Source organism: Carassius auratus, chromosome 8 (genome assembly GCF_003368295.1).
Source record: "Carassius auratus strain Wakin chromosome 8, ASM336829v1, whole genome shotgun sequence".
Lineage (NCBI taxonomy): Eukaryota > Metazoa > Chordata > Actinopteri > Cypriniformes > Cyprinidae > Carassius > Carassius auratus.
In genome coordinates, this window is record NC_039250.1 from 21086839 (window position 1) to 21105457 (window position 18619).

Genomic DNA, 18619 nt, shown 5'->3' on the forward strand with positions numbered 1-18619 from the left:
CAACACAATATAAATCTAAATGGCAACCTTTCCCTACATCCCAAGAAAAAATGTGAATGCTTCTTTCATGTTTATTCAATTGCACAATTGCAAGACACACAGGCTGAGGTGGAAAGTGAAAACGTGTGTAAATGCAAATCCATTAAACGTTTGTACTTTGAAGTGAAATATAAAAATGTGCTAAACAGAAATTACAAATCAGACAACGGAAAATACAGCTTTAAGACGTCAATCTGTGGCATCGGTCCACACATTCTTTTAAGTTCAGCTATAGGTGCAACCTTGCAATAGTCAGTGAGCAAAATGATTTCATTTGATTTCATTTCAGCTGCTACACTGAGAAGATTCAAAAACTGAAAAACTTTTCTAAAGTCACAATGTTGTTTTTTTCAGTGTTATTTTAGTCAATTATTTGCATTGTATTTTTGATGTGCATGCTTCACATATAAATGTCTACATCCAATGTCCCTAGAAAATTTATCTAGCCCAAAAATCCCTTTTCTAAGAAAAAGTTGTCAATGGTGGGTAGTGTACGAAAAAAATAAAAATAAAACAGGGACCCATTTTAAATCCGGCCTGTATACTGATCCCATTCCCACTGTCCTATATCTCACAGATACTATATGACAAATATACAAGCCATTAATTCAAACAATAATAATAATAATAATAATAATTATATATATATATATATATATATATATATATATATATATATATATATATATATATATCCTTAATCATTTACATATTCCAGAAAATGGGGGAAGTTTTCTCCATATACCAGCCAATGACTGACTTTTAATTGAGGAAGATTCTTTTAAAGAATGTAAAGCCTCATGTGAAACATAAATATGTACTTCAATTTGCAGATAAAAACATTTCATTAAGCCTTTATCAGACCTTATAAGCCCTTCTTGCCTCATTTGTAAGTCACTTTGGATAAAAGCATTTGCTAAGTGAGTAAATGCAAAAACACAAATTAAGTTCTTTGCATATTGTACTTGTCCTTTCAGTCACAAGTATGCAAACCCTTTTCAAAAAAACTTTAAACCACAGGTACACGTGGGTAGACAGACCTAAGAAAAGACTTTCCGTTGTGGTTCTATGTCCACAGATTACAAGGTGTCAGACATTTGTCTGTGTTATGTAACTCACTCAACTGTAAATGTTCACAGAACAGAGTGTGAGCAGTTTTATTGAGGATGATTGTAAATTCAGTCACCAAAAAAACAAATCACCAGGCCTCATTAAAACAGCAGTAACATGTTCTCTTTTTATATGTTATTTCTCTTGCCATCATTGAAAAAAGTACCTTTTAAAACAACCAGTGCACTACCTGTTTCATAAACTGAAGTAAGTGATTTTGAACAACGACAGAAGATTCAGGCTGATGACATCTCATGAATTTGCTGAATGTCTCTCAATATGTTTCTACACGGCACTAGTGCTCTCCTTGGGTTTTGATGACATGGTGTCTGGTGGAACTGGGATGGGACGGCGTTTACGTTTTGTTACCTTGCCGCTCTGCCCATTTACAATACCCTGAGCCATGCCCTCCATATCCTTCATGCCAATATTAATGGCTTCTGCCAGCTCCTTCCTAGTCACTGATACAAACTGTGGGTCCTCAGCCAAGGAGTCTAGACCACCGTCTCTCAGTGCCTGAGGATTCATGGACAGTATGGTGTAATAGTCGTTCCTGAGAAGGTATGGAGCAAATGTTAAGTGTGTGAGATGTGTCCAGGTGTATTTACCTGCTGAATGAGTTTGTCGGTGGCTGGTGAAGCTTCTGTTGCTGCTGTCTGGTTCTTGGATGGCCCATATGAGGGGTCATAGGGGAACTGAGAGAGTCAGACATACATGGAGGAGTCAGAGAGGAATATCAAGTAGTCAATGTACTGTGATTAGCACAAGAAATGTGACACCTGTCCACACCTGTGTGATATTGGTCCTCACAGTGAAATCTGACAGCCGTCTGTTATCAACACTTGAGGCCCCACCCACATATGAACTTGAGTCTCCTATTGGTTGCACAGAAAATAATGTCATTTATACAATAAAGTGTGTCGATTTCTGTCATATCAACTGAATTTCTTCATGGTATGATTATTATAAATGGCTTGAAAGATTATAATCAGATTTTTGAATGCTTTTTAAAGAAGTATTTTTATGCTTACAGAGACTGCATTTATTAGTTATATTAGTACAATTTGTAATGGCTATTTTCTAATTTAATAAATTTTCAAATGTAATTAATTTAGCAATCATTACTTCAGTGTCCAGTGTGACGTGATCCTTCACATGAACCTACATGCAAAGTTCAAAGGAACAGCATTTATCTGAAATAAAAATATTTTTTAACATTACAATGTCTTTACTGTCCCTTTTGATCAGTTTATTTCATCCGTGCTCTGACCCCAAATGTTTGAAAAGTAATATATTTGGTGACATTTCTTGTAGTAAAAAATCATATGGGTCCTAATAGATACAACTTTTTAAATTATATATATATATATATATATATATATTTTTTTTTTCTTCAATTACCTACTCTTTTCACTTACTTATGTCCTCATACGAATAGTTTCTGGTTGCAGCAGCTGACAGTGACTCGTTTTCAAACGTTAACCTGGATGACAAACTAAAAACAGCATTAAATGAGCATTGTGACCTTAACAGATACACATTAAAACAATGCTGTTATGTACATTTTAGCGCTCTAGCGGTTAATAAACAGAACTGCATGCATCCCGCGGAGGAACCTTCTAACCGGAGCTACTTCTCCAAGTTTATGTCTATGGCGATTCACACATGTATGTGTTACTCCGCAGCGGCAACGACCCAAACGGGCTACAATAATCCAAAAATAATCACGTATTATAAATGTACCATAGTGATTTGGGATAAGACAAAAAGGTGGTTTGATAGATGAACTCGCTCATTACAGAAAAAGTTTAATAGCATAGCACTTTTCATTATACAGTATAGGCATCTACTCACTCTTCAACAAAGTTGGCATTGTTATTGGTGTTGGTTGTTGTTGGCATGTTATCAGGGAAGAACTCAGTGTTTGGGAGGAAGACGGAGTCTGGAGGTGAGTCTATATCCTCCAGACGTGTCTCCACAAACTGCAGGGGTCTCTGGCTGGTCACCTGTGTGGAGAGGGGGCTGTTGGGCTCAGAGGAGAAGGGGTCTGTGTTGAGTCCAAACAGGCCTCCTGTCCGCTGCAAGGATAGAGACACAGAGACTATAAGTCTAAAAGGACATCGTTATCTACTTGTGTCTATATCCTTAAGGAGATGCTTCAGTGCAGACCCTGTAGATGCCCTCCTCTCCGGCCTCCAAGTCACGCTCCATCTCATCCTCAGCGATCAGGTCACCTGAGATGGCCCTGTGCAGCTCAGGTGCTGCTTCCTCCTCAATGCTGCGCAGACCTGCCTGCGAAGTCAGATGGAAGTCTTGTTAGTATTTTTCTTGAAACGTGTCCTTTTTATGATGTTTCTACAAGCATTTATTATAAAGAGCACCTTAATCTCATCAGCGTTCTTCTTGGTAGGCCTGTAACCGTAGTATTCCTCCTGCCGCTGCATAAACTTGCGGAAGTGTTCCTGAATCAGGAAGGTTGCGTAGAACTTTCCAACAGTGACTTCATCCTCTGCAGCCAATAAAATGACATCATAGTCAGTCATGGATTGTATTTAAAACTGTGTAAATTAAACAGAAATGATTTTTATCACAGCTGTCTCACCTCCAATGGGGGGAATGACCTGGTCCAATAACTTCATACTGGTCCTCTTCCAGATTGACTTAATGATGGCTCTCAGTTCCTCATTGGCCTGCTCAAAGTTTCCTAAAAGAAAAATGTCAATTATATACTATGCCGCTAAATAAACTGCATGTTAAGTTTAATCTCAATTACACACCTTCTGTTTTGATTTTCAAAGCGGTTCTGACCAGTGCGAAGAGTGTGGCGTTGAAGGTCACTGTGCCGTCACTGTTCAGCGGCATGTTCATGGAAATCAGTCGCTGAGGTGGAAGTTCACAAATACAGATTTGAAATACTGAAATACACAACTGATCAAAAGTTTGGGGTCAGAACTTTTTTAATTAATGCTTGGATGCACTGAATTGATCTAAATTAAATCTTATTGTTTACAGTGTTATTGATAATAATGTTTGTATATATATATATATATTTTAATATATATTAAAAACTATTTCCAACCCCAAATTTCTGAACAGAACCAAAAAAAAAATCTAAATTTTCTTACCTTACACGCTGAGCGGTGTGGACAAAATTTACCAAAACCCAACGGTGGCTGAATCCTCCGCAGGAGAGTTACTACATCCAGATGTTTGATTCGTCCCCTTTATAAGGACAGAAGACAGGCTACATTATTATGTCTTAAGGAAAGTGATAAAATGAACATCAGGATCAGATGACACTGGCATTGGAGCCTTGTGTGCTTTAACTCACGTTGCTTCAGGGTCATACTCTGCCCAGATCTTCTTGAACTCATCCAGGTGATGGGGGCCGAGGATTGACCAATCGCGAGTGAGGTAATCAAAATTGTCCATAATGACAGCTACAAACAAATTAATAATCTACAGGAAGATATAGATTTAGTTTCTAAAACAAACAGCAAAATGTTGGATTCTGTATTCTGAGCTGATTACCATGTGTAAACTACAGGAGGATCTGCTTACCAGAAATGCACACAGCATGTAAAAGCTGAGGAAGTAGAAGACCGCGATGCTGGAGCCGCAGGTATACTCCTCTCCAGGGCCGTAGTCTGATTTGGCATCACAGAGCTTCCCATACATAGAGGCAAGCATGACTTTAGGCCACTGCTCTCCAGTGGCAACACTGTGAACCCACACATTCATCAGTCACCTGGTTATTAGACTAAATAGAACAGAGTTGAGTGGCATTTATTTAAGAACAATTTCTCTCAGTACACTGCTGACTCACCGGAACAATAACAATACAGCTTGAGGGAAAGTTTGGAAATTATTGTTGCGGTTAATCTCTGTACCATCGACCAGAGCAATTTTACCAAACATCTATAAACAGAAGGAGAATGAGAGAGGACGAAAGAATTTAAGAAACATTTATAAAAGAAAGAGAGAAACTTTAGGAAATTTAAACAACTGAAGGAGTGAAGCTCGCCTGCATCCCTATCACAGCATAGATGAAGAAGAGCATGACAATGAGAAGAGCCACATGAGGCAGCGCCTGAAACAGGAAACACATCATCATAGATTGTGAGATACATTCAGTTAAAGGTAAAGCACTTTTCATTAGAAATAATACGATCAAATTATAAAATAAATAAATACATTATTATGATCATTATTTTATTAACTTGATAGAATTATTAATTATTTATTTTCATTTTCTTTTGTGTTGTCTGACCTGGAAGGACTTAATAAAGGTCCACAGAAGGTTCCTGATGCCCTCTGAGCGATTGAGCAGTTTAATGAGACGCAGCACACGGAACAGCCGGAAGAACGTGATGGAAACTCGGACATTTTCTGCCTCCTATAAACCAGTTCAATTATGAGACATATATGTAGTTCCAGCTGTAAATATTAAACTTGATTTTTTTTATGTGTTTAAAAATAAAACAAACCAGCATAATGTACTTACAGCTATTGCCTGCATTGGATTCACTTCCTGAAAAAAGAATAGACTCTTTTCACTTGTTTCCATCAGTCACGCAATATAATACAATATAATATAATAGCGTATAATATCATATAAAGCAAAAATGCATAGCTACAACATAATCTGGTGTCATGCATGTTTGCATATTACATGTAGAATAAGGAATAATTAATTCAAACCAGTTAGGCAAGCACAGTGAGATGAAGCAATAAATAAAAAAAAAAATTCTTTTTTTTAATCAGTCGGAATCTGCTGATTGAGCCATGAAGGCATTATTATTAATGGCTGTCTAACAAATTCAGTTCTCCGTTTAGTAGGAGGTAATGTGAGCAGTGGGTGTCCCATGCAGCGCAGAGTGATATTTACCGCACAACCTTGTAGACACCACAGTCCTCCACCGGCCTCCAGCGCAGCCTGAGAACAGAAAGACGGATGATGGTTGAGAGATGACTTCAGAGAAACGCCAATGCATCTTGCGAATAAGAGACAAACGTCAACATATCAAAACTCTGAACCAGACTTCCAAAACAAGTGGTTATATAGACAATAAAAAGTGCATCAAATCACTCTTGGAGATGTGGAGCGGTGTGTATTAATCAGCTGTAAGAGATGGAAAGAGAGTGAAATGAATCATGAAAACGAGCCTATATGGCCACTGATGAGTGAAGTTTGTTGAATGAGAACAGTACTAAGCTGGAGCTGATGAAATCTGTACCTCCTGTGCACTAATGCTGATATTGACTGCTTGCTGTGGTCTGTGCTTCATGTATCGCTAAATACGGGTTTAAAATACAAGCCATTGTTGGTTGCCATTTGAAATGCTTTTGCAGACATTGACACAACATATAAATCACTCAGACGATATTTTGAAGTAAGTTTGGAGTTATTGTCATACTCACATCAACCTCACTGAGGACCACGTCAACAATACTACCGACCACGATGACGAAATCAAACACATTCCAAGGGTCTCCAAAGTAACCCTGTGTCATGACACACACAAAATACCAAAAATGTCATAAAATAGAGCAAATCTTCTTACACAGTTTCATACAGAGGAAGCAGGAGTACCTTTGCTTTGAATGCAATGAGTTTGACGATCATCTCGCCAGTGAACAGGACCGTGAAGATGAGGTTGAGAGTGTCCGAGAGTTTGGTTATATGATCGGACTGGTTGCAGTGCTGTACCACAGAGAGAAGAGAGTCAGCACATTAACAAGGCAGCCATTTCGAAATTGTTTTATGAACTATCATACAGACTGAATATTGTTCTGACAAAATGGGATTAAGTTTTACTTTATTGGCTTGAAAACAATTCCTATTTTAATACACTTTAAAATGTTTTTTAATGTCATTATCAATGACTCAACCACCTCTTTTGATCAATTTAATGCATCCTTGCTGTATAAAAGTATTGATTTCTTTAAAGAAATCTCACTGAACCAAACTTTTGAACAGTATCATCAGTATATCAGTATATCATCAGCTGTTAATAAATGTAACTATTTAACTGCTTACCTGAATTCCAAGACACAGTGTGTTGAGCATGATGAGAAAGAACATTAAGTACTCAAAATAGCAAGAAGTCACAAAGTACCACACACGGTACTGGTGCGGGTTCTTTGGGATGTAGCACTTGAGGGGCCGTGCTTTCAGTGCATACTGCACACACTGACGCTGGTGAGGGGTGAGATGGAAAGAGAAGATGATTATAAAATGATAGCACAGTAAGCCCAGTTGCATTACCTTCACAAACCTGATAGATACTGTATATACAGTAAAAGTGGAGTTAAACCAGGTATGTGAAATGCAGATGCACAGTATACTGTAAATAGGATATTTTGCTTGTAATTTGTCATTCAGTGCACACACAAATTCCTGGATCATATCCCATGTGAAGAACGTAAAAGATCCCACTGGTTACCTGGTTCTTGTCTAGCTCGCAGTTCTTGTATTCCTGCTCTCCTTGCTTTTGGAAAGTGACGATGACGAAGCCCACAAAGATGTTCATCATGAAGAAAGCAATGATGATGATGTAGATGATAAAGAAAATGGAGATGCCCACTCGGTTATTGTGCAAAGGGCCTGTGTCTACTGCATTCGAGTCTATAGCTTTATACAGGATCCTGTCGAAGATGAGTGAAGGAAGGTTTGGTGTGAAACATGTTCTTGACTGATGGAACAACGTTAGATGGACATAGGAGTAGATTTATTTTCACACACTCACTCTGGCCAGCCCTCAAATGTGGAGATGGTGAAGAGAGCCAGCATGCCATTCAGGACATTGTCAAAGTTGAAATCACTGTTGACCCACATGCGCTGATGGACCTCCATGTCATGAAGAGAGTTTTGCACATGCTTTAAAAATGTTCCCCTTAGAAAAACCAAATGCAAAACAATGTTTTAGATACATTATCTGCCACAACAGGAGAAGGAAAAGGCACAACATTCAAAGAAATGTGGCAAAAAAATACTCACTGACACTCCTCTGCTGTATTTTGAAGGGGGTCCGTACAATAGTACAATTTGCCCTAATTAAAGGTAATGCATTTAGCATTCAGTCACAAAACACAGGGTTTTATAGCACAATATGGTGGTTGTCTGACCTTGAAGAGCTGCACTCCAATGCAGGCGAACATGAAGTCCAAGAGCATGGTGACCAGGACAATATTACCAATGGTCTTTATGGCCACAAACATACACTGGACCACATGCTGGAGATGGAAAATCGGTTAATATTTAGAATATTTGATTATATTTAGTGCCTAATATGTACCATGCTTTGAAGATTGGCCCTAAACCAACCAACCAATGACTATCGATATTTAAATATACAGATAAACGCTCACCACATCACAAATCAAAGCAGTTTTTTAGTTAAGATGCTGTCGAAAATGCATACAAACCTTTAACCCTTTGGCTCTGTTGATGGCCCTTAGCGGTCTAAGTACCCTCAACACCCTGAGAATCTTCACCACTGAGATAGTACTCGACCTGCAATACAATAATGCAATTCAATTATTGGCCTTCACTGTATTTTAATTAAAACTTACAAAAAACATTCAGATGTGTTTCTTTTACTACACATTATCAAATGAAGTCAGTTGTAATCTGCATGTGTTTGATTCATTTAAAAGAAATGGCTCCACACACATGTTGTTCGTGCATATTGAAAAATTTGCAAAATTGCTGCTGGTGGTCATCAGTGAAATAATGCATTGTGCGTGAAAAGTTAACTGATATTTTTTATTTTTATTTGGTTGTCTTTGTAATTTATATTCAAGTTAGAATATTCCTTGTTTAAGACAAAAATATCCTTGTCAAAGCAATAAAAGGATGGGTAATGTATACTAAAAACTGCAACAACATCAAATATTACTGAACTTACTCCATGCCCATGGACAAGAGGGAAACACCCACAACAATGAGATCCAAAATGTTGAAGGAGTTTCTGCAGAAAGAGCCAGTATGCAGGAACGCTCCATAAACCGTCATCTAAAAATACACAGGTGCTGAATTAAATGTCAGCCAAACCACAAATCTGAAAGTAACATCAAGTTGACAAGCACATTACCTTTAGCACAATTTCAATGGTGAAGACAGTTGTAAAAACAATGTCAGCATAAGCCAGGACCTGTGAAATGAATAAATGAATGTTTATGAACAGATAGTTCAGTTAACGCAATAATCAAAGTTTTTGGTACCTTGTTTCGGAATGAACGGGGGTCTATGGGGTCTTCAGCAGCCAGGGAGATACTGCTGAGGAGGATGAAGAGGAGGATGATGTTGGTGAAGGTCGTGTGGTTGATGATCCTGTGGCAAAGCTTCCGGAACCTTTCGACAAACAGCGATAGTAAAACCATTTTGGAGCCATTTGTTTGGAACAATTAATCTCTAGTTCTAAATTTAGTTTTAATGGTCTATAAATCAGGCCATAAAGCCTCACTTGTTCTGTGGGCCAAAGATGAAAAAGGAGCTTGCTTCAGGCATGGGCACCACTGTCTCCTTCAGCTGTAGGTCAGCCATGGGTCTGGGTCTGGGGCTGATCGGGATCTCTGGTTCCTCTTCCTCGTCATCACCTGAGGAGGAGAGAGAGATTATAGCATGATCTACTCAAAAGCATTGAGCTTATTTGTGATCTACTTCTGTGGAATAAGATTTATTTGGATTAGCATTGATCATAAAGCCATTTCTGCTGTGATGCAGCGAACTGAATTTTGCACAGCTCGAAAATCAAATGAAAATAGCCAGGCTTGTGGTTTGAAATGTGCTCCATAAATGAGCTTGAAGGCTTGGAGCCAATAATACATTTAACTTTTAATAGATCAGCTATCTTTAAACTTCATCCATTACATGTTTAGAGACGCACTGTGAGGTCTGTGCCAGCATTTTCTGAAGTGCAGAGCCCTCAAAGGATATATAAAGTCTTGTGTTAGACTCTTTCAGTCTTACCTGGAAAGTCTGCAGGAGGGAAGGGGTCTTTCACTTCATTAACATTTGATTCAAACTCATCTATCTTGAGCTAGAGACAAAACATGAAACTTGTTTAGGCATTTACACTTTTGTTTATTTAGCAGACAATAAGACCCTTAAATTTGATGTGGCTGATTGAAAACCTGATGTAGTGTATCATCCTAATAGACTAGACAGAAAGCCAACTAGTAAAATATTGCAGTATGTTTATATAGAATAAGCACAGTGAGCTCTTTTGTATCAGATGTACCTTTGCTGTGGTGGGCATTCCCTCAGCTTTTGACCTGGACTCCATTAGTCTCTTAGCCATCAGGGCCTTCTCCTCCTCACTTTTCTCTGGCAATCTTATTTGAAAACAAAAAACAAAATGTTGTTTAGTTATATATAGATATGCAAATACATTCAAAAGTTTGGGCTTAGTCAAACTTTCTTATGTTTAAAAAAAAAAGTCTCTTATGCTCACCACGTCTGAATTTATTTGATCAAAAATAAAGTAAAAACAGTAACATTGTGGAATATGATTACAATTTGAAATAACTGTTTCTATTTTAATATTTTAAAATGTAATTGTGCTTTTGACAGCAAAGCTGAATTGTCAGCAACCATTATTCTAGACTTCAGTGTCACAAGATTCTTTAAAAATAATTATAATATGTTAATTTGATACTCCAGAAACATTTCTTCTTATTATCAATGTCAAAAACAATTGTGCTGCATATTTTCTTTTCTTTTTCTTTTCTTTTATTTGCAACATTTTTCAGAACTCTATGAAGAATAGTTCAAAACAACAGAATTTATTTGAAAAAGAAACATTTGCTACATAATAATTATGACTTTTGATCAGTCAAGTGTTCATTAATTATTCTTTCACCTCATGAGTTTCCTTCTGGCTTTCTCCTCCTCTTTCTCTTTCTGTGCTGCTGTCAGACTCTCAGCCTCGGCTAGATTGTCCACAGCGATGGCCAGGAACACATTCAAGAGAACGACTATTTAACAGCTTGCTAAGGAAAGGTCCAAACGAACTTATCACAACAATACAACATTACTGGTTGTGAAATACTTTGCTCTTAGCAGCAGAAACAACAGCAAATGTTTATTTTATATTGAGTGCTTTGCTATATTCTTTAAAACACACTAAATTCTCATTAATCATCTGCATGCAGTTCTGACAAATTCATGACATGGACATGAAAACAATGACATATGCTTCAAAAGGATACAGTTTCCACAGACATACAGAATTATGAAGTAAATGCTGACAAGAATTCCTGGGGACTGAGGTCCACCATGAGCCATGATTCCATTATACATAATGGAGTCCCACTCCTCTCCAGTTAGCACCTGAAAACAAAGCCCAGCCTCACGTAAACAGCTTCTGTAATCAGAGCACAATCTCACTAAAACTGCAGTTGAAGTACCTGGAAAACACTGATGAGGGCCTGTGGGAAGTTGTCAAAGTTGCTGCGCTGAATCACTCTGTCAGGGAAGTTGAATTTCCCACCAAACACCTGCATACCCAGCAGAGCAAAGATGACAATGAAGAGGAAGAGGAGCAGGAGCAGGGAGGCGATGGATTTGACTGAGTTGAGTAAGGATGCCACTAAGTTATTAAGTGATGTCCAGTACCTAAAGACCAATGAGAGGAAATAACAGTCTTGGGGGAGGAAAGATGTATTTTGTGTATGAGAGCTCAAAATAAAATAAAATTAATAAACAAATGTTATATTTCACAGTGTCAAATCCTGGGTTAAATAGTAAGTAAAGTATATGTACTAATAAGGTACTTTTCTCATTACTTCGGAGTTAAAGTTCTTGTGAATTGTTGCAGGAAAATAAGGAAGTTAAGACAAATTATTATTATGTGTAATAACTTCCAGTTTAAATAAATGAACATACCTTGTGAGCTTGAACAAGCGCAGGAGTCGTATGCATCTCATCACGGAGATCCCCAGTGGTGTCATGATGTTTGACACGACCAAGAAGATCTCCAGTAAACCAATCGTGACCACAAAACAGTCAAATCGGTTAAAGATGGACATGAAGTAGGCTCTCAGACCAAATGCATACATCTTCATAACCATCTCAATCGTGAAACAGGCGAGTAGAAGTACATTGGCAGTGTCTGCAAACAGAACCAGAACTCGTCAAGCTCTTACTTGGTTCACCAAAATAAATATATCATAAAATCACTAGAATTACTGAATGATTCCATTTGAAAGATTCCTTACAACAACTTTTAAATACTAAAGAGGAGTTGGGAATTTTGTATTGCTTAATGTAGTGTAATGTATTGCTTAATGGAGCAGACCTTGAAAACGTGTTAACCCCTCCGTCTGGTTATGATGCTCCATCGCAATGACCAGGGTGTTGAGTAACACAACAAGGAGAACCCACCAGTTGAAGAATTTAGATTTCACCCAAACATGACACTTTCTCCGTAAAACAATGTTCCAGCGGCGTGCGAGACGGCTGCGGATTACACAGTAAATGAAGAATCAGTCTTTGGTTAAATCAGGATGCATATTTTTGCTCTTGATTGCACACTCACTAGAAATAGATCACCCTGTTGATGATCCCCTCCCTCTGGTATAAATTGTCTGTCTCTGAATCAGTGTCCTTTCTAAGAAGAAGAAGTGCTGGAGAGTAAATCAAAGTAGTGAGAAACTTTAAAGATGCAGTGTGTGTGCTTTTTTCTGACATAAGGTAGATAGATTGAGAGAATAACATAACACATGTATAAAAAGGACTGTAATATTACTCTCAGAATCTCCATCCATCACTTCAGCATGAGTGATCCATTCCATGTATCCTTCCAGATCCTCATCCATTTGTTGTCGCTCTCGTAGCTGTTGCCACTCTCCGCGTGACCGTGACTTCTCCCTTTCCTTAGAAAACTCCCTACAGAGAGGAAAAACTCATCTCAGTTGGGCCACTTAACCATGTAGCTGAAATGGCTTCCTGGTCATGTGATATTCTTGTATTTTTATGTCTCTCAAGTAGTTTAGATTAAAAAGATCTGTTTCCCACAAACAATTTTAGTAGACTCATTCAGTCAGATTGTATTTGAATGGAATAATAATAAAGATTTCCAAACTTGTTAACCAGACTTTAAGCAGTTAGTATTAAAACCTTTTATTAAATACACAGCTAGAGCTCATACCCGCTCAGTACTCCAAGGACGAGGTTGAGGATGAAGAAGGAGCCCACAAGTATCAGAGTCAGGAAGAAGATCCAGGGCCAGTCATTCCCCATGGCATCATTAATCTAAAAGATAAAATCATCACTAGATTTGAAAAAAACATTACATTTGGATTAACGAATGGTCATTCAGTGCATTATTTGTGGAAATTTTTAGTAGTTGTAGGTGGCCAAAAGTGGCTTTGTTTATGAATAAGAATGTTAAATATACAGCGTCCCATCAGTTCTTTTTTAACTTTAGCATAGAGAAGTTTCATTACTGTCTGTTAATATAAATGTTTGTCTGCGTACCTCTCCATAAGAGAGTAAAGAGGAGGATTGTCATGCCCATAAGTAATTACCCAGTAGAGAACATCAGTCCAGCTCTCCGTTGTGATACACTGAAAGACTGTGAGCATGGCAAAGCCAAAGTTGTCAAAATGGGTGATGCCAAAGTTGGGACCAGGCCAACCTGCCCGACATTCAGTGCCATTGATGGTGCAGCGGCGCCCGTGTCCAGCCTGAGCACAGGGCGAGGGCTTCTCATTCTCCCTGATGGCAATGATATCTGAAGCAGAGGATGATTTGTCAATTTGCTATCATTAAAACAAGGTTTCTTTTACATATCCAAAACTAGTTTTCAATTATGAGACTTCCTTTATATGTTTGAAGATCTAAAAACACTCACTAGTGCCCTGGTAGTAACATGTCTTGTGCATTTTACACTTAAACAGCTCCAAACCCATAATGGCATAAATGGTGACCATGAAGAAGACCAGCAATGCAATGTGGAAGAGGGGCAACATGGACTTCAGAATAGAGCTCATTACCACCTGGAGGCCTGGATGACAACAAATCACACCAGCTTTTATAACATTCGACAAGACATGATTATATTGTAATCTTACAAGACAGCTAAGCAAAGCATGTTCATAAGGACATTTGTGTACATATTTAATCTGTTTTCACTCAGCACTGGCTCGTTCTGTGATATTAAGCATATTGTAGGAGAACACTTAATAAGTAATTATGATATTATCTTCAGAGTATATTAATGGTCTATGTTGCCCTACTTGTGGTGCTCAAAGGTCTTACTGGGAACTCCGGACACGAGCCGCAGTGGTCGCAAGACTCGAAACGCTCTTAGAGCCTTCATATCAAACCCTCCTCCTTTCTCTTTGGGAACTCCTGCTATTGAGTTGATGGTGTCCACGACAAGTGTGAAGAGCCTGCAGAGGTCATTTAAAAGGACTATTGTTTAAGAAATGTTAAACAATACATTTTAAAATGTCTGCTATTATTGTATTATTAATACCTCAAACTAAAATTAATACCCCAAGAATCTATGGTTGAAATGAGTTCAGGACAGTTTTGGGGAAACATTTCAACATTTAAACGTTTCATTTATGGCTTCTGGACATTTTAAATGTCATCTTACCCCATGAACACGATGACAAAGTCTAATATGTTCCAACAATTTCGTAAATAGGCCCCTTCATGGAACAAAAGCCCGTATGCTACTATCTTTAGGAAACACTCCAGAGTGAAAATGACTAGGAAGATGTACTCCAGACTCTCCTGCAAGGAAACAAACAATATAGGAGGGGGATATTAATGGGGTGTTAAACATGATACAATCATAATACAATCATGACACAATCACAATTCTGACGTGTTTTTTGTTTTCCACAATCGTGAGAACTGCAAAAAAAAAATTTTTTTAAATAATAATGATAAAAAAAATTTCTTCTTCAAGTTTTGTCACTTTCAATACACTTTCAGCTCTATTGCATGGACCATTTGTTCGAAGAAAAAAAAACAACACCTTCCGCAAAGTGCCACTGAAACCTGAACCTTAACGTTTTTCAAAACCAAAACAACTGTCATCAATATGCAGTTAGGATCAAATCAGTATGTTTACACAGCACACAGCCTCTCATTCTACACGGACAGGTCATATCAACCTAATTCGGACTAATGTCTACTGAGATCCACTCTCAGCTCCCATTTAATGGCTTAGTGAGGAATAGACCGAATAGAATGTCATTGTAACCCAGGGGAGTAAATAAGTGAGTGGGGCTCAGATATGTGCAATCTGAAATGTAATAACACTGTTTTCTGAGAAAGGAGAACATGACTGTCCACACTAGAGGAAAGAGTGTGTGACCTACATACCATCAAATCTAGAGTCATTAAATAAGCTTGTGTAAAGAGGATTTATCAGTATTTTATGTGTTTATTTACAGCAGATGAAACAAAAAATGTTACTCATAGGAAAAGAGCAGAACTGCAAAGGTCTGTGTCCACATGGGGTAACTGATCTCATCAGCATGCAATAAGTGGACCCTCAATGTGGGACAGTCATGATAATAGAATCTTAGTTCAATTGTCATCATATGCGTCATGAAAATCCCCTTCTGAGATTTGAGTGTATTTATAAATGCCACACTTGTACCTTTTGGACATGCACATCTCAAATCATAGACTAAATATAAAACTCATCACACAAAATACCACCTACTAACATGGTATATTTTAGTTTGTAAAACATGTTCTAAATTGCATTCTAGGTATACGAACCTATAATTTTATCTAACTTGAACTCTTCAGAACTAATGCAAATCACAAATTTGTCCTGTGCAACGGCCAACAGGGTGAGAACTTTAGCACACATGTATCAGTTTCAAAACATCTATGCCCCCCTTATAACCCAAGGGCAAAAAAGCTGAGTAGGTAAAAATCTGAACAAACATTTATCTTGGACATGTTTCAGTATCTCAGATTCTCTGGCAAAAAGACACAACTATCCCTTTACTCCAGTTCACCTGTGCCATAATATTCTTTACTACTTTCAGTAGCAAATATTTTCAAAGTTATCTGATGAACTACTTCAAATTACCTGCAATCAGAACTTTTTCATTTAACATACTGTACATGTTCTCCTATGTTACTCGTAGTTTAGGGACTTCTCACCAATGTTAAGTTGGTGTTGTTGGTGTCCTCTTCAGGCATGGGCAGAAACACGGCCAGAGCTATACAGTTAGCGAAGATAGTTAATAGGATAATGATTTCAAAGGGTCTGATGGAGTCTGCTCAGGAAAACAGTGAGTAGACATGGCAAAAACAACCACTGGATAATGGAGGTAATCATTTTTCACATTCAAGTTGAGAGTGGATATGAGTATGGACTGCATCAATCTGATTTAACCAAAAATTAACAGTCCCCAAAGCCAAATACATGTAAAACTGGCTTTGGTGATTAAATGAAAGAGAGAGACTTGGGTATTTATTTGGTCAGTAGATAAATTAGAATCACTGACACACAAACCATCAAGTAAAGGTGGTTTTACCTCAGAGTAAACATTTACTAAGACAGAATATATGATACATATATGATTTCATGTCCAAAAACACATATTATAATCTTCAATTAGTACAGTTTCAGTCTTCAACTAACTGTAACTATCTGTGAATTTCTGCCACTAGGGGGTGGGATCAGAATTTCCCTGCCAGCTCAGCATCATGTCCACTAGTGATCCCACGCAACAGCTGTGCACAACCAGAATATCATTAAACTGTATACTGTAAATACATCTATGAAAAAAAAAAAAGGACTCCAAACTGACATCTCCTAATTACCACTGCACAAACTAAAACACTTCTACTTGAAAAAATCAATTCACATTTATATTTGTATGCATCTTGGTTAATGAACTAATCAGCAACTGAAAGTTTCAACTCGTAAAGCAAATGTTTACTGTATATGTCAGTTTTGTCTCCAAGGGTGGTCTCAAAGATGAAGTTAAGAAGCCATTTCCGACTTTTTTGATTAACAACACAGTCGATTTTTGTTCTTGCTGTGAATTTAGGACCTTATATTTATGAAAGAGTCTTACAAATATCTTGATGTGTATTTGCATATACAAAATTTTCAATCTAAACCTTTTGAAACCAAAATGATAGAAACTGTAAATAGGGTCAATTAACACTAGTTTAAAGTCTTATTAATAGTGTATTTGCTGTCTGGCTGTAAATAGGCTGGGGTTCATCCTTATCATCTATGTAAAGACCTGATCTAACTGTTTCCTACTGACCGTGGTGAGGCTGAGACACAGATTTCAGCACCTTTAGACACAGTAAACCTGGGGATTATGAAAAACAACGGTGTCTGTTTTTATTTTTTCCACCTCACATTTGAAGAGATCTATAATGGAGTAAATATCTCAGTCTGGTTTTGCTGAACATAAGACGCTGAGTAAGACAGATCAGAGTTATGGTTGCATGCTTTTTCTGGCATGCAAGCTAAACTGGCTCTCTGGGGGATGGATGCCTTTCTAAAACACAACCATCTCAACTATGATTCAGACTAAACAAACATCAAACCACAGTCCAAAAGAATGGAAACCAAAATGGATTTAAGTTTGAAGGATACTTCCATTCCACAATGTTCATGCAGGTCTTCCGGAAAGGGTTTTTGAGCGTGAAGAAGAACAAGGAACGTGGCGGTCGAGGGTTTCCTCCTGTGGCCTGTAGTTTCTTGAGTTTCTCCCTTTGCTTTCTCTTCAATTCTTCTTCATTCATGATGAATGAGGCCAAAGCTGCCACCCCACCACCACCACCGCCGCCCGCCTCCATTTTAAATCTTTAAAAAGTAGCCTTTCAATTCATTAACAAAAAAAAATTAATTTATATAAATAAATTCCTAGTTTAGCAAATCCTTGGTCTTCTTACGTCCAGGTCAGATCTTTAGTATGGTCCTAAGCTTCATCCACCATCTCGCCCTCTCTGAGAAGGCACAGTGTACCTTCTTGGTCCTGGCCCTTGCTGCAAACCTACACCAGACAAAGAGGCATTGGAGGGGTAGGGCGCATTTAGGCGCAGCTGGTCCCTTCTGAGGGATATATATAGACGGGAAGTCAGTGTCCATTCTTGGGGGTGCGGAGGCAGGTGGAGGAGGGGATGGGTGGCCTTGGGGTAGAGCAGATGAACAAGGAGAATGACTAAGGTTCTGTGAGAGAAATTCATCACAACAGATGACATAAGACACTAAAAGGAGAAAACATTAAAAATAGAAAACATAAAGTGGTATTGAAATATGGCATTATTATAGTTGATTTACTGTACAAAACATTAGATGAGTGTTACCCATAGTGGATTTTCTCAGGGGAAAAAAAATGTACAAAGAAAGTTGACAACTTTATTTTTATATTAATATTTTAGTGCATTTTCACATAAGCAAGATTATTTCAGTTGTAAAACAGCTGCAAATTGTTTGGATACACACTGGATAATTATTAT

The 18619-nt window shown here is 37.9% G+C and overlaps 1 protein-coding gene across 1 annotated transcript; it reads right to left on the reverse strand.

The window, feature by feature from the left end:
- Nucleotides 1–1171: 1171 nt before the first annotated feature.
- On the reverse strand, nucleotides 1172–18173 carry LOC113107582 (dihydropyridine-sensitive L-type skeletal muscle calcium channel subunit alpha-1). The gene is made up of 45 exons (XM_026270196.1): nucleotides 17754–18173; nucleotides 16295–16400; nucleotides 14760–14899; nucleotides 14417–14550; nucleotides 14010–14162; nucleotides 13684–13889; nucleotides 13305–13408; nucleotides 12903–13042; nucleotides 12693–12780; nucleotides 12453–12613; nucleotides 12041–12266; nucleotides 11563–11770; nucleotides 11365–11485; nucleotides 11016–11130; nucleotides 10395–10488; nucleotides 10124–10193; nucleotides 9618–9750; nucleotides 9376–9505; nucleotides 9246–9305; nucleotides 9060–9166; nucleotides 8578–8665; nucleotides 8278–8385; nucleotides 8150–8202; nucleotides 7899–8045; nucleotides 7596–7797; nucleotides 7190–7348; nucleotides 6743–6853; nucleotides 6571–6654; nucleotides 6038–6085; nucleotides 5654–5680; nucleotides 5420–5545; nucleotides 5174–5239; nucleotides 4976–5067; nucleotides 4711–4870; nucleotides 4481–4608; nucleotides 4275–4371; nucleotides 3927–4029; nucleotides 3752–3853; nucleotides 3531–3658; nucleotides 3319–3441; nucleotides 3004–3227; nucleotides 2568–2644; nucleotides 1939–2024; nucleotides 1758–1844; nucleotides 1172–1665 (listed from the first exon to the last, which is right to left on the reverse strand). The coding sequence occupies exons 1-45, from the start codon at nucleotides 17954–17956 to the stop codon at nucleotides 1435–1437; spliced, it is 5556 nt and encodes a 1851-aa protein (XP_026125981.1). The 5' UTR covers nucleotides 17957–18173; the 3' UTR covers nucleotides 1172–1434.
- Between the last annotated feature and the right edge of the window lie 446 nt (nucleotides 18174–18619).

Bases quoted from the DNA above. Each gene is read 5' to 3' on its own strand.
- LOC113107582 (XM_026270196.1), bottom strand. From the start codon at position 17,956: ATGGAGGCGGGCGGCGGTGGTGGTGGTGGGGTGGCAGCTTTGGCCTCA. The intron at 4,030-4,274 runs GTAAGAAAATTT...CTTCCACCTCAG, and splicing joins CACACCGCTCAGCGTGTAAG to CGACTGATTTCCATGAACAT. The intron at 2,025-2,567 runs GTAAGTGAAAAG...TGCAACCAATAG, and splicing joins CTATTCGTATGAGGACATAA to GAGACTCAAGTTCATATGTG.